Genomic DNA, 13074 nt, shown 5'->3' with positions numbered 1-13074 from the left:
CACAATTGAAAGGGCTGCTCTCACCAGAGAGGTATCCAGTTTGTTCTGTGTTTGGGTTTTGTGGCCCATTAAACTCTCATAGTACGGATATCAGATTTTGTTGCACTGGACAAAATTAACCTTGGCTTTGCTCCCAGCTCTGAGTATTCTGTGTAATGTACACCTGGTTGAACAGCTCAGAGTAAACAACCATGTTTATTTGACACAAAACAAGATTAAAAACAAATCATGAAGCTACTGTACATGCATGAGGAAACAAAATCAGTTCTGGACTTCAAAGGTTTTTATTAATTTTCAGTAAGATGCATAATAGAAAACGAGGTCAAACCATTTTCTATAAAAATAAATGGATCAAATCACTACAATTCATATTAACATTCCTTAAGGAGAGGGCGGGGGAAAGCCAGAATAGAAAATAAACCCATGCACCTGTTCACTTGTAATGTTAAATACATTTTAGTAATGCATAGTTGCACTCTGTATGGCTGGACCGCCACACACTGTTTATACAAAGCAGCAAATCCCTGTTTTTATCATCACAATTAGCAGACTGTGTTTAATTAGTTGGATTAAGCTATGCCTCATTGCACTATTGGGACAGGCTTTAATCTGTCTCCACTGTGGAGGAATATGATTGGAAAAGACACACATTCAGAGCTTTCCCTTTTCTTAAGAGTCACAGGAATAATCTTGTTTTTAAAAAGAGATTGTGAGCATGTGTAGACGCAACTTGAAATGTCTTGAAATGTCTGACCAACAGTGGACAAGCCATATGCCTACATTTCATTTGACTCTCCCTCTGCCTCTTTAATTGCATGGGATATTAAATAATAACATAGCTATAAAACTGCAATTCAAGCAAATTCAACCAATTCCTAAAACATAATAAAAACAATAATAAACAGCTGATGGTGAACTTGCTGCAGCAAATTCAAACTGCCTCCATCTTGGATTAGGCTTCATCAAGATGCACACCGTCTAAAGTTAGCAGGTCTTTGGCTTCTCATCATCATCATCATCATCATCTCACAGAGAAAGTGAAAGGAAAATAAAATATCCAGGAGGTCACATAGGATTAAGCAAAAACATGCGCTCACCATGGAGTAACAACTGCTTCCATTCACCATGCTTGTGTCCACACAGTCTCATTACTTGCTCACTCACACACTTGGGGTTCATCTCGCCTCCATTCAGTCTGTCATGAAGTGTCCATTCAGATAGTCTGGTATCCAGCATGGCTCCTCTTCCTGCCAATTAAATATGCAATGAGGACGATCAGCACCAGGCCGGCAAGAGCTGCTCCGACGATGATGGGGATAAGCATCTGGTCTTGGTCCATCTGACACTCCTCCGCTGGAGACGGGAAGAAAAGCAGGAAGAACAGAAAAGATGAGAAAGTTAAGTTATATTGCAGAATCTGGGATTTAGACACATAATCTACAGTATAAAAGCTAACACCTCTTTGGAGACTTAACCACTGACTCTCACATCTCTGATTTTATTTAAGCGATTCAAATAGTTGTGTTCTTGTGCTCATTAATGGCTGTTTTCTCAGTTGGGGAAACAACATAGCCAATAAATTATTTGTAAGTGGCAATAAATATCCTGTGCCAGAGCTGTTAAAATAGTGACAGAAAATTAAATAATTAAAATAAGTGTGGCTGAGCTTGATGAAGCTAAACAGAAATAACATTTAAAAGAACAGCTTGACATTAGGGGAAATGTGCTTATTCACTTTGTTGCCAAGAATTAGAGGAGAAACATAATATTCTCTCCCAAATATGAAGCTACAGCTAAACTTGGCATAAAGACTTGAAGCAGGGGAAAACCGCTAGCCTGTCTCTCTCCAAGGTCAACAAATGTGTCTACCAGCCCCTCTAAAGCGTACAAGTTGTGTTTTTATGGCGAGTTGCATCCTATAACTATTTCCCACAGACAAAAAGTGGTATCGGGTTCTTCTCATCTAACTCTCTCCAAGCAAGCACATTTCCAAAAATGTCAAACTATTTGTTTAAAATCAGCACATTTCTTCAACCAACATGAAAAATGTTCACTCTCTTAGTCTACCCCGCAGCTTCTTTGAAAAAGCAATTAAGTCTCATTATCTTTTTCATGCTGCAGAGTGCTACCTACACTTAGCACATCGTCACTATCAACATGAAGGTCAGAGGACAAAGATAATGAAAACCTGGGATAAAAAGGCAGCAGGGATGATGTACCTGTAGCAAACTGGCGGGTGGTGACTTCAAAGGGTTGGACCTGCAGTTTAAATGTGTTGAGAGAAAAGGTTGGCACCACAAACAGAGTCTGCTCAGCGTTGCACATGTAGGAGCGCCCCGCTGTACTCCGCAGGTAGTTGAGACTGGTGTTACTGGCTGAGAAGGGAGCTGTGGAGAGAGATGGGTCAGTCTTTGAATAAAGTAAATCAGAGGCAAGAAAAAAAAGTACGTTGCTTGTGACAAATGATACATACCAGTCATATCAGACCAATTAGCAAGCAGAGTTATCCCACTCAGGTGGTACTTGTGGCTCGTAGAGTTCTGTGGACGGGAGGAGAGGTGGTGATTAAATACTTGGATCCATACACAAACAAAAACCAAACTGACCGTGTGTGAGGTATCATGATCTTACCAGAGTGAAGGTGAAGTTGAGAGTGGTGGTTCGTTCCTGTGTCAAAACCAAGGTAGCACTGCTGGCTTCACATGATCCTGATGAACTTGTCAGATTGGGAGCCAAGTTTACTAATTCTTGGACAGTCTGGCAAAGTAGACAAATATACATTTTAAGATGTATTTATCACTTATTTCAATATGTGTTGTCCTTTCACGTAAATCTCTCTTCTCACCTTATTCTGAGATAGAGAGAAATGGGAGATGTTGAGTTGCAGTCCCATTTGGGCCAAGAGACACACAGTGCCATTGGTGTTGTTTACAGAGTACATGCCCCGCTCTGGTGTTCCAGGAGGGGTTGGTGCTGGAGCTACGGTTGTTGTAGTGCCGGCAGTGGTAGGTGGAGGAGTAGTACTGGCCTGATCTGCCACACATACGCTTTCTGTGACATGAGAAATGATAAAAAAAAATAAATAAAAAACAACCAAACAACCTAGAAAGTGACCAGCTCAGGAACAAAAACACAATCAGAGTTGTACCTGTTGGACTCAGGTCATTTCCTGGCATGTACGCTTCCAGCCTCATGTTAGAGAAAGTGACAGTTGTTCCACCAACTTCAAAAGGGCTGGGGCTCACACAGCGATACGTGGTGTTGATCGTCGCCCAGATCCCGACTGAAGACGACACCACAGTGACCACATCTAGGACAAAATCAAACGTACAACAAAGTAGTTATAAATCTATAATATACTACCTGTGGAATACGAGCCCATGTGTTCTGTATTGTATATTTACTAGCAAGTAGCAACTAATTACATTAATTTCTTTATTTCTTCTGAGATACAACACATCTTAACCTACTGAATCATACTGTAAAGTCAACACTGCACACTAAGACATTTAGATCGTGTGTGAATGTAATTGAACAAACAGTTTGTCGTGGCATTTGTTCTCACCAGAGCTGTTGGCCTCAGGGAAGACTGAAGAGTCGCTGAGATTGTACTGCAACGTCAGGTTGGCGACACTGTACAGACTTCCATTGGTTGAAAAGCTCAGCCCCAGCGCGTGGCCGGGTCCAAACACTGCCACCAGCCACGGTGAGCTGCCGGTTGTGCCACAGGAGCTGCTCCCTGTATCGACTGTGGCAGAATCGGGCAGAGAGACCTGCACATTTCTCTGAGGAGAGTCAAACGATATGACTGGCGTTCAATCAATTAAATCAATGTTAACACTTTCAGCGATCTACCAGGAATATTGTTATCACTGTACATACTGTGCTGTTGGAGGTGTTGTATGAGATGGAGAATGATGCAGAAAGCTGAGCCTTAATGCAGGTGGAGTTTCCCTCTTTCACTTCAAGAGTAACAGCCTGAATGCAACCTGTAGAGGAGAACATAACGAATAGGGAGGCACAGTAGTGAAATAATATGGAAAAACATTACAATAAAAGAAAATATCTTTTAAAACATCCCACAGTGATTATGAATAAATTTATATGTTGCAATTTAATAATGCACAATGTGACCTGATGATGAATTAGACTGCTAATACAGTTTGTAAATAAATACATTTGGATACTGTGTGCAACTTTACTACATTATTAATATTAGAATACACACTTATATATTAATTACTTTATGAATATTAAGTATTCCTTCCCTAGGTCTTCTGCTTTTTATTTGACTTTCCTGGTTAGATAAAGGTTACAAAATGAGTCCAAGCAATAACAGTCATGATTATTACGACATAACCAGTGTTACATGATGCCATGTCCTACATACACAATAAGGCAGTTCACACAAGCCACCAGCAGAGGTCTGCAGACAGCTAGAAGTGATAGACCAAGACCACAACCCCCCCTGACTCTGTGCTAACAGAATTGTAGAGCTCATTAGAGCTGCTGCTCCACTCCTGTAACAGGTGTACCTGAACATCTCCAGAGGGATGGAGTGAAGAGCAGTCCTTTTTAGCTACACTAAGAACTGCTCCTATGAACAGAATTACCAAGTATTTACCAACTCAGCCAATCTGGCAACTTACACACATGCATTATAGGCTATTAATACCTTTATGCCCTGGAAACCCTTACAAACTCGCCATTAGGTGTCTATGTGTGTGATAGTGGCTATAATTGGAGTACATATTGTTTGGAAACTACAGTGGCTATTCAGGACTTGTGTACTTATCAACCCTACAAGTCATATCCTTAAAAAGAAAAACCCCAAAAAACCCCAAAAACCCATTCTCACCCATTTTATTGTACAGTAACGCAATACAGGAGTCACCACTTGCTTCACACTTCCCAGAATGTCTACAAAGAAGTTGAGGAAGTTTGTGGCTCAAATGTGGCTGTTGTATGACCACGACTATTGCTCTTTGGATACCTTTCCGACAGCACACAGATTTTTGTACTATATATATTGGGTTTATGTTGGGTTTTATTTCTTTATACTGTTTGGTCAGACTGTGCCCAACTGTGTGGGCCCAATAAACTAAAAACTACTCTACAGCCTGCCAATATTGGCAGGTTTGAAAATTCACTTGCCACCAATATTTTACAGCTATGAAGGTTTTTAGGAATCAAAAAGATGCTCACATGTCAATCACACACTACCTCCCCTGCTGACTTGCCTGAAACTTGACCCTGATGTCACCTCGCTGTGCACCATGTAAACACACAGCAGACGGTTTACACAACACTGCAATCTGATCATGAGTTAAACGCGAGTGTGTGTACAAAGTACCAAGCAGCAGATAGCAGCGTCAAGACAGTGGCTATGGTGAGAATATCAAAACAGAAAGATATCCCTGTGTTGTGAGGAAATGCTGGTGCGGAAGGACTTAAACTCTCAGGTCACCAGGGGTCCTTCAGCAGAAGTCTGTGTGGAAAACTAAACCGTACACCAAGTTAGTGCTTACTTAAAAATAATGACCATAATCCAATAATATATTTTAGAATAACCATTAAGCTTACTGCAACTACTCCAGCTACAACTGTATTGGTCTGTTTTCCTGTGTCAGCAGCTGTGTATGTGTGTGTGTGTGTGTGTTTGTTCAGGGTGATTAAACTGGTCATAAACCAACACTGTCAGTAGGCCCCTAATGGGCTGTGTGTAACACAAAGCCATCATAGCGGTCATGTGAATCTCTCAAATGACACAACAATGAGGCCAATCTGCTGGTCCACAACATTAACAAAAACCTGGACATTACATTAGAATAGAAAAGAACATTATAGAATAAAGTCCAGGGACTTCTCAGCCAAGTCTGGTCTGTTTGGACACAACTACCTGAGGACAGATGACCTTTGGATAATAAAAGGCTGTGGGTTCAACAGCACTGATCCACTGTGGGGTCAAACTTGTAGCAGATATGTCTTGTTTACACCAGGAGGTCCCTTGTTGTATTCACAAAGTGGGGCCATGAATTAATATATAATTAATGTCTACATCCCGCACAGGTGGCTCAAGCTGTGACGACTCTGAACCTCACCTAACAATACCATAACCTATTACCTGTAACATGTAACGCTGGCTAGCTATAAATTACATAAGCTGATACCGAAGTACAAACATATTACGATTATTTTCAATGTCAATTAACCTGCTGCGTATTTTCTCTATTAATAAATTAATACAGTGGTCTATGAAGAGGTCAGACAAAGTGTCCAAGCAAAAAAAATAAAATAAAAATAAAAGCTTTCTTCGACCAAAACATTAAAACGTGCTAACATATTCCGAGTAAGCTAACGTTAACGACACACTACACCTGACCAACGGTCGATTTCGTGACGTCGTTCGGTCAAGCGGTAGCGGCGTGACGACGAAGAGTCGCTTTAAAACCCGCAAAAAACACTCACCTAACACCGCAAACCAGGCAATGATGAGCGCAGCCAGAGCGGGAGAGAGTTTCATCTTTCAGGCCAGGTCCCACCGGAGCGCAGATATACTTTTAATGTCTTTTAATGTGTTAGGAGAGGCGGTGTTGTTGTGTCGCCGCTGCGGGCGCAGGTGGGTCCGACACGGCGCACTGCAACACTGCACTTGACTTAACGGACTGTTAGCTCAATCCGAGGCGTCGCTGTTGTTCTTCCTGTTGTTGTTTACGTTTCTCTGCTGTCCGACGATAGAGAAAAGGGTTATTTGGTATTTCCCAAAGCACGTCCTGCTGGTAAAAATCCCGTGTACGCGGTGAGATGTCGCTCGCAGCCTCACTGACGGAATAAGCCCTGTCTCGTCATGTGAACTGGTAGCATTTAGAGCGACCCAGTCACGTGAGACCGCCCCCTTTCTTTCTTTCACGAGGACTGAGCTCTATTCAAGGCCACTGGAAAGGAAATAACTTCTGTAGTGAAGTGAGAGACAACGCACTTTTGTTCCGTGTAACTGCATTAGAAAATGTTTGTTCATAAATATGACTTATTTCAGACTTACACAGCTGTATATAATGTAAAGTAGGTGATACTGGCAGGGTGTAAAGAGACACCCAATGAGAAAAATAGTGCAGTTCTAGGAATACTATTACAATGAAATGACTTCATTTTCGAGGAACTCACACCAGTGACATAACATTACTTCAAAGTTAATTAATTAAAATAAATGATTATTGAATGAGCAGGGAGTGGTGAAAACACCAAATGCATGAATACATCTCTTTTAGTTGCGTTGCTTTCTCTTCCTGACACTTTTCACTCACTCATATTAAATATACTTCTACATTAATATATTTCTAAATACAGTAAAATACCAGTGAAATAGTGACCACGAAGGGGTGAATTTAGGGATGCACACTTGAACACAACTTTCCTGAAATGATTTAAATACATAGCACAGAAGATCAATTGTATGACATATGAAATGTCTGAAAGGAAGCAAAGCATATGATTTGTTGTATGCAAGGTAGTACATTCACACATTCACACACACACCCTGTGTCTGCTGTGCAGACTGCAATGTGTTTGTGTTGCGGGTAGTCAGCTGACACCTTCATCAATTCACGAGGGTGTGCAAAAACCTCAAAGGAACGCAGAGGCAGCTTTAAAGCTACTGTCCAAGACTTATCAGGACCCTGCTACATTCCCCTGCATAGCTTTTTAACAAAAGACATGCCATTTTCTTGTGTTAAAATGAAACTATACAACTAGCTCTTGTTGACATATTTAAGATCTATTTCTTAATCATGCAACAGCTGGACATTCCCTGCTGTGATAGTAAAAGCATGAAGAACAACCCTTTCATTTTCAGTTCCATCTTCCAGTAACTTGAGATATTAAAATCCCAAATTAATCATTTCTATCAAAGTGATGACTATTCTTTATTGAAAATAGCAGAGTGGCTTTAAATACCTCAAAATCAAGTGTAAGGAAAGAAAACAGACAATACACTTCCTTTTTGTATCATTTGGGGCAGAGTGAGACAAAATGGAAAAGGACAACAGTGTTGTGATATGACAGACTTATGGTCTAAGTAATGTCCATGTTTTGAACTGCACACCACACGGCTGCTCACAAGACAGAAATGCTCCTCACAAATAAAGGCTGATTGAAAGAAACATTTGATGACATCAGATTATGCTGAAGGAGCTGCACGCTGTCAGCATGAAGAACTACGTTGCAAGACAGAGACAGGGTGGCCGTGTAAGAAAAAAAAAACAACTACAACAGCTGGTTATCTACAAATCATTGACTGAATCATTAAATATCCATTTATTCAGGTTCACTTTTCTCACTCTTACATAGAATACAATCTGATCTACAAAAACGTCAGCACATGACATTGGACATTTGGACATTTTGGTCAAAACATATAAGGTATCCAAAGAAATACCCAAGTGGCTTGCCTGCATGTCATTAGCTTCTGTGTTACAAGCAATGAACCCTCCCTCTGCCCCAAACACATCTGACCCAACCCCTCTGGCTCACTTCATTCTTCTCAAGTCTCTTCTTGTCCTCACCAGCCGTTTCTCTGCCAAATCAAGCAACCAACCAATCTGGTTAACACTCAGCAGTTTGTGCAGCCATTCAAAAGGAGAACGCCTCGAACAAAAAATGAAATAAAACAAAGGAAAAAAAAGAAATCTTAAAACTCAAGACAAACCAACTATAGTAGAAAATAAGTGATTTTTAGAACGATGTGATGGAGGAAAAAAAATCCCACTCCAGAGGAGAAAAAAAAACCAGAGGAAAGTGCTAGTTATTTTCAGTTGAGTTTTGCATTAGCAGATTTAAGTCACATAAACCAACCATCAACAACCTAGGCCACTCCTCCAGCCCTATCCCACTAAAGATAACGCAGAGTGGGAACAGTTCAGCCAAGTCTCTCTCGTTTCTCTGGAGCGCTGTGTGATCTGGACGCTACGTCCAGGATTGTGGATGGAGGGAAAGATGGGCACCAGAGGTGAGTCGGGTGGCTGAAGGGCTGCAATGCTGTTTTTGGGGAGCCAGCTGTACGCTTGCTGTGAGAAAAGCATGGCAGCTACAGTGGTTCCCCTTCAGGCAACATAGTGGTACTGGTTAGGAGTCTCCTTGTCACGTTCCATGTAGTCTCTGTCTATGAGCGACTCGATCCGCTTCTTTAGATCGCCCGGCTGTGTAGAGGAAAGAAAGTCAGATGCTGATAAGCTTTGCCTGTGTGCGTATGTGCTGGAAGAAATCTAAATGATGAGAATGAGAAGCTTAAGATACGTCACCTTGACAGGGAACTTCAGCTGGTTGTAGAGCTCTGAGACCAACAGGTTGTGACTGAGGGTCTTCCTCATCTTCATGATACGCACCACAGCTGCATCAATCTGATACTGCCTGTCTTGGAACACACGCTCTGTGGTGCTTACCTGCTCTTCTACCTGTAAAGAAAACATGTTTAAAAATGGTTAGGAACCATCCCGTTGCACAGAGGACCACTGAGGAGGGGTAAAGAAAGAAATGTGCCAGCATGTTTACCGTTTCCTTCATTTGGATCTGGTTGATCTTGATGCGGAACAGCTTGTGTTTAAAATCATTGTTGAAATTGAAACGGTCTCCATCCTCCACATCTTTCCCTCGAGGGTTCTTGTTGAGGACGCGTGCTTTTCCGCAGGCCAGGGACTGCAGTGTCCGCTTGAGCTCTCCCTCCTCTGCGCAGGACAAGAGAGAATGATAACGTGATACAGCATTCCATCTTTAACAATAGAATAGTTGTACTACATATTTAAAGATGTTTAACCTATGCCAGTGGCAGTGCGAATCTCCTCGATGCTGAATTCCTCTCCCTCATTAAACATCAGTAGCACCAGCGTCTGGAACAGAGAGACCTGCAGCTCCTTCTTACCCTACAGGATAAGAAAGTCATTGTGAGCGCTGATCAGACAATTTGTCCCTCTTCTCTAAGCCCTGTTGGGATGTACAATGGCCTTACCTCTTTAAACTCTGCCTTTCAGTACAGCGTGGCCCAGTGTGGGCTGCCACTGCAGCTTCCTCCCACTGTGCTTCCCCAGGTAGAACAGCTTGAACACCTCCTGGAGTTTTACCATCTATCAAAGCAAAAATAACTGAAATTTGTACCAAGATTGTCCTGAACACAGTCGGCTAAGGATCAGTTTATGACTCTGCCGAGTTTAGAGAACAGAATAAATACTGTTTAAATAAATAGTCTCATGCTCAATTTCTACTTAATCCACAAAAATAAATGTTCAGATTTAGCATTACCCAGCTTTATGTGCATAATCTGTTTCCAGGACTCCCAGGACAGCACCCAAACATATAAATGCTTACCTCCGGGGGCAAGTGGACCTCCATGGGTATGTATGAAGGCCAGTAGCCCATAGTGAGGATGTTGACAGTGAGTTCTATGTTGCTTGGCTCACTCTGGTTCTGTATATACTGAGTAGAAATATCAATACGTTTACAATTACGTATGAAAAATGCATTAAATGACACAGTACAGTGGAATGCATAGACATACTGTAAACATGGCATCAGTATGCTTTTATTTGTGTTTCTGTGCACAGAGACCGCAAGTACCTGTTTGAACTGGATCATTATGTCTTTGGACAGTTCCATGTCCTTGAACATCCCCTCTAGCTTGCTGGTAAATGCTGCTCCGCATTCTGGAAGGAAGTCAAAACCACATCATATCGTGACTGACTTGTTCTCACATATCACACCACCCCATATGCACCGATGACTCATTATGTCAGATAAAGGTTTTACTTTAGTGCTTCATCTACTGCGTAATACTGGGTAGATGCAAAGACCTTCTCTATACTGTGCTGTGAAAGGGAATATCAAGTCTTCAAATGGAGAATTTTTAAGTGTTTTTTCACTGGTAACATTTTAGGCAAAATCTCATCAAGAACAAAATGTGGTTATACTGTACAGGCAGGCCAAGTCAATACAATTTTATACCACTGAAAAGCCTATAAATTGCTGGTAAGTCTTTCTATGATATTTTCTAAAATTCTCAAAAGCATATATACGTATGTTGTGTAGTGGCACTGGGCAAGACACTTAAACCCAAATCAGTGTGCGAATGATAAGCAAATTGTAAGGTTTGGTTAAAAGTGCTCATAATGTAAGACATTAGACTCACCATGTTTCAGCTTCGAGAGCATGGACTTCTCAGCATCAACAGAAGCACTCTTGCCAACCAAGAGACGCTTGGCCAAGTCCTTCTTATAAAAAGCTTCAAACACATCTTTTCCTGGAGGGAGTAAGCAGACATCAAAAAGGCCTCAGCAGAGTTTAACAAGCTTCATGGTAGTTAGTAAGACTATCTGAAATCATCTAGCATTAAGCATCAATCAGAAGTGTAACTGACCGTGTATGAAACGAAAGATTATCATTATCTTGTCCAGGATTCTCTCCAGCTCCTCCTCTGTGGCCTCCTTGTTCCCTGCTCTTAACTTTGAATCGACATATTTAGCTGGATGGGAAGCAAAAACCAAGACAGCTGTTATCACATGCTGGAACTAATACAAAAACAATCAAATGTGCTATGTAAAATTATACAGTACAAATAGTGTGTGTGTTGTGTGTGTGTGTGTGTGTGTGTGTGTGTGTGTGTGTGTGTGTATATACATGACATTTACAACTATCATGGCATGTAATCTATGGACCCACCAATAAGTTCAGCAGGTTTGTTGGGCCTCTTGTTGATAAAGGTCTCAAAGGCCTCCTTCATGGCGTTGATGAATCCCTCATTCCGTGTAAAGCAGCTCTGTGCGACATTGTCCATCTTGTCCTTGAAGTCGAGCAGGTCTTGAACCATGTCCTTGTCTTTCTCTGGACTACATACAATCTCTCCACCGAAGGACTACGAACAGAGAACGTTTCAACAATGTGTTCTTGCATTTCACAGGGACGTGGACAGGTTTTTTTGACATCGACAATTTGTATTGTATGTATTGTATGTGTATACCTTTATGTAATCCCTCCAGAACTGCAGTAGTGTGAGAAGTCCTCCCTTCACCTTGCTGAAGAGTAGGTAGAGGAGGGTCAGCTCAGTCACACGATTCCCATCCAGCAGGATGCTCAGACCTGGCGCAAAAATATTATTTTATATATTAAAAATTAAACTGCATTTACAATTTCATGTTTATGACTAAATTAAATTCCCACATCTTTACTGGATGGGTTCGGCTGTGCAAAGAGGCGAGATAACACAGTTTGCCTTAGTCGTAGACTGTGCCCTTGTAAATTTGAATCATGACCATTTTACAGCATGTCACAAAGCAGATAAAGTAAACATACTTAATGAAGATTTAAAACAGCATGTGATTTACACTTTAACCTTAAAATGTAATGCAAACTAAATGAAGAATGCTATAAACTACAAGAATTACCAGAGTGGATTCAGTAATCACCTGGCACAGCTCAACAAACATTTTACACAGTGAGCTTCACAAATGTAATCTGTATTGTCACACATAAGCTAATGTACTGACTCATTAAAGCCCTTATGGCAGACTTACCCTTTTGTAGTATTGCAGTCATATGTTCTCCTAAAAGTTGTTTCTCAACACAGCTAACAAGTGGTTTCCTGTGAATAATGAGGAGAAAATAAGAGGGAAAAAATTAACCCTTTTATCTTGTAAATCTCTTTTAAGAAAATGTCTTCAATCTCACCTCCTGACCTTTCTGCACAGCAAATCTTCCACTAAAAGTCTTGTTGTAAATAATGAACTGGGTTACAACTAAAGCTCTGGGGTCATGCATTTAAAACTACTACAAAACAACAATAAAAAGTGTTAAATTAAGTCTGACAGTATGACCTTACATGGCACCTTGTATAGTGTGGATTTTTACACGTATTAGATCAACATTTTTAAATTCTAAACATTAACTGTTAAGTTCTCAATTATGTGGGGGAGTAAAAAACAAACACAATAAAATATTAAGAGATTCAAAGAAGATGCTTAATGTGAAAATATTTCAAATAAAGAGAAAAAATACAATATACTGGATATACTTTAGTACTTACAGCAAGTTGAC

General features: G+C 40.8%; 2 protein-coding genes across 2 annotated transcripts in view; both read right to left on the bottom strand.

Annotated features, from left to right (window-relative positions):
- Positions 1-265: 265 nt before the first annotated feature.
- Positions 266-6866, bottom strand: lamp1a (lysosomal associated membrane protein 1a). Its single transcript, XM_051380190.1, has 9 exons — positions 6469-6866; positions 3883-3989; positions 3566-3785; positions 3149-3310; positions 2846-3051; positions 2632-2757; positions 2474-2540; positions 2220-2387; positions 266-1353 (listed from the first exon to the last, which is right to left on the bottom strand). The coding sequence occupies exons 1-9, from the start codon at positions 6521-6523 to the stop codon at positions 1214-1216; spliced, it is 1251 nt and encodes a 416-aa protein (XP_051236150.1). The 5' UTR covers positions 6524-6866; the 3' UTR covers positions 266-1213.
- A 1409-nt stretch (positions 6867-8275) lies between these two features.
- The window catches only part of cul4a (cullin 4A), a 10233-nt gene continuing 5434 nt past the window's right edge, over positions 8276-13074 (bottom strand). The window contains 13 exon segments of the mRNA XM_051378308.1: positions 8276-9194; positions 9297-9449; positions 9547-9719; positions 9809-9914; positions 10001-10018; positions 10020-10115; positions 10357-10464; positions 10606-10691; positions 11174-11284; positions 11402-11506; positions 11704-11896; positions 12002-12120; positions 12555-12622. Of these exon segments, the coding sequence (XP_051234268.1) occupies positions 9099-9194; positions 9297-9449; positions 9547-9719; positions 9809-9914; positions 10001-10018; positions 10020-10115; positions 10357-10464; positions 10606-10691; positions 11174-11284; positions 11402-11506; positions 11704-11896; positions 12002-12120; positions 12555-12622 (1432 nt within the window). The 3' untranslated portion in view covers positions 8276-9098.

This window comes from Dicentrarchus labrax, unplaced genomic scaffold (genome assembly GCF_905237075.1).
Source record: "Dicentrarchus labrax unplaced genomic scaffold, dlabrax2021, whole genome shotgun sequence".
Taxonomy (NCBI): domain Eukaryota; kingdom Metazoa; phylum Chordata; class Actinopteri; family Moronidae; genus Dicentrarchus; species Dicentrarchus labrax.
Note: the sequence above shows the minus strand (reverse complement) of the source record. Positions and strands in the feature narration are given on the sequence as shown.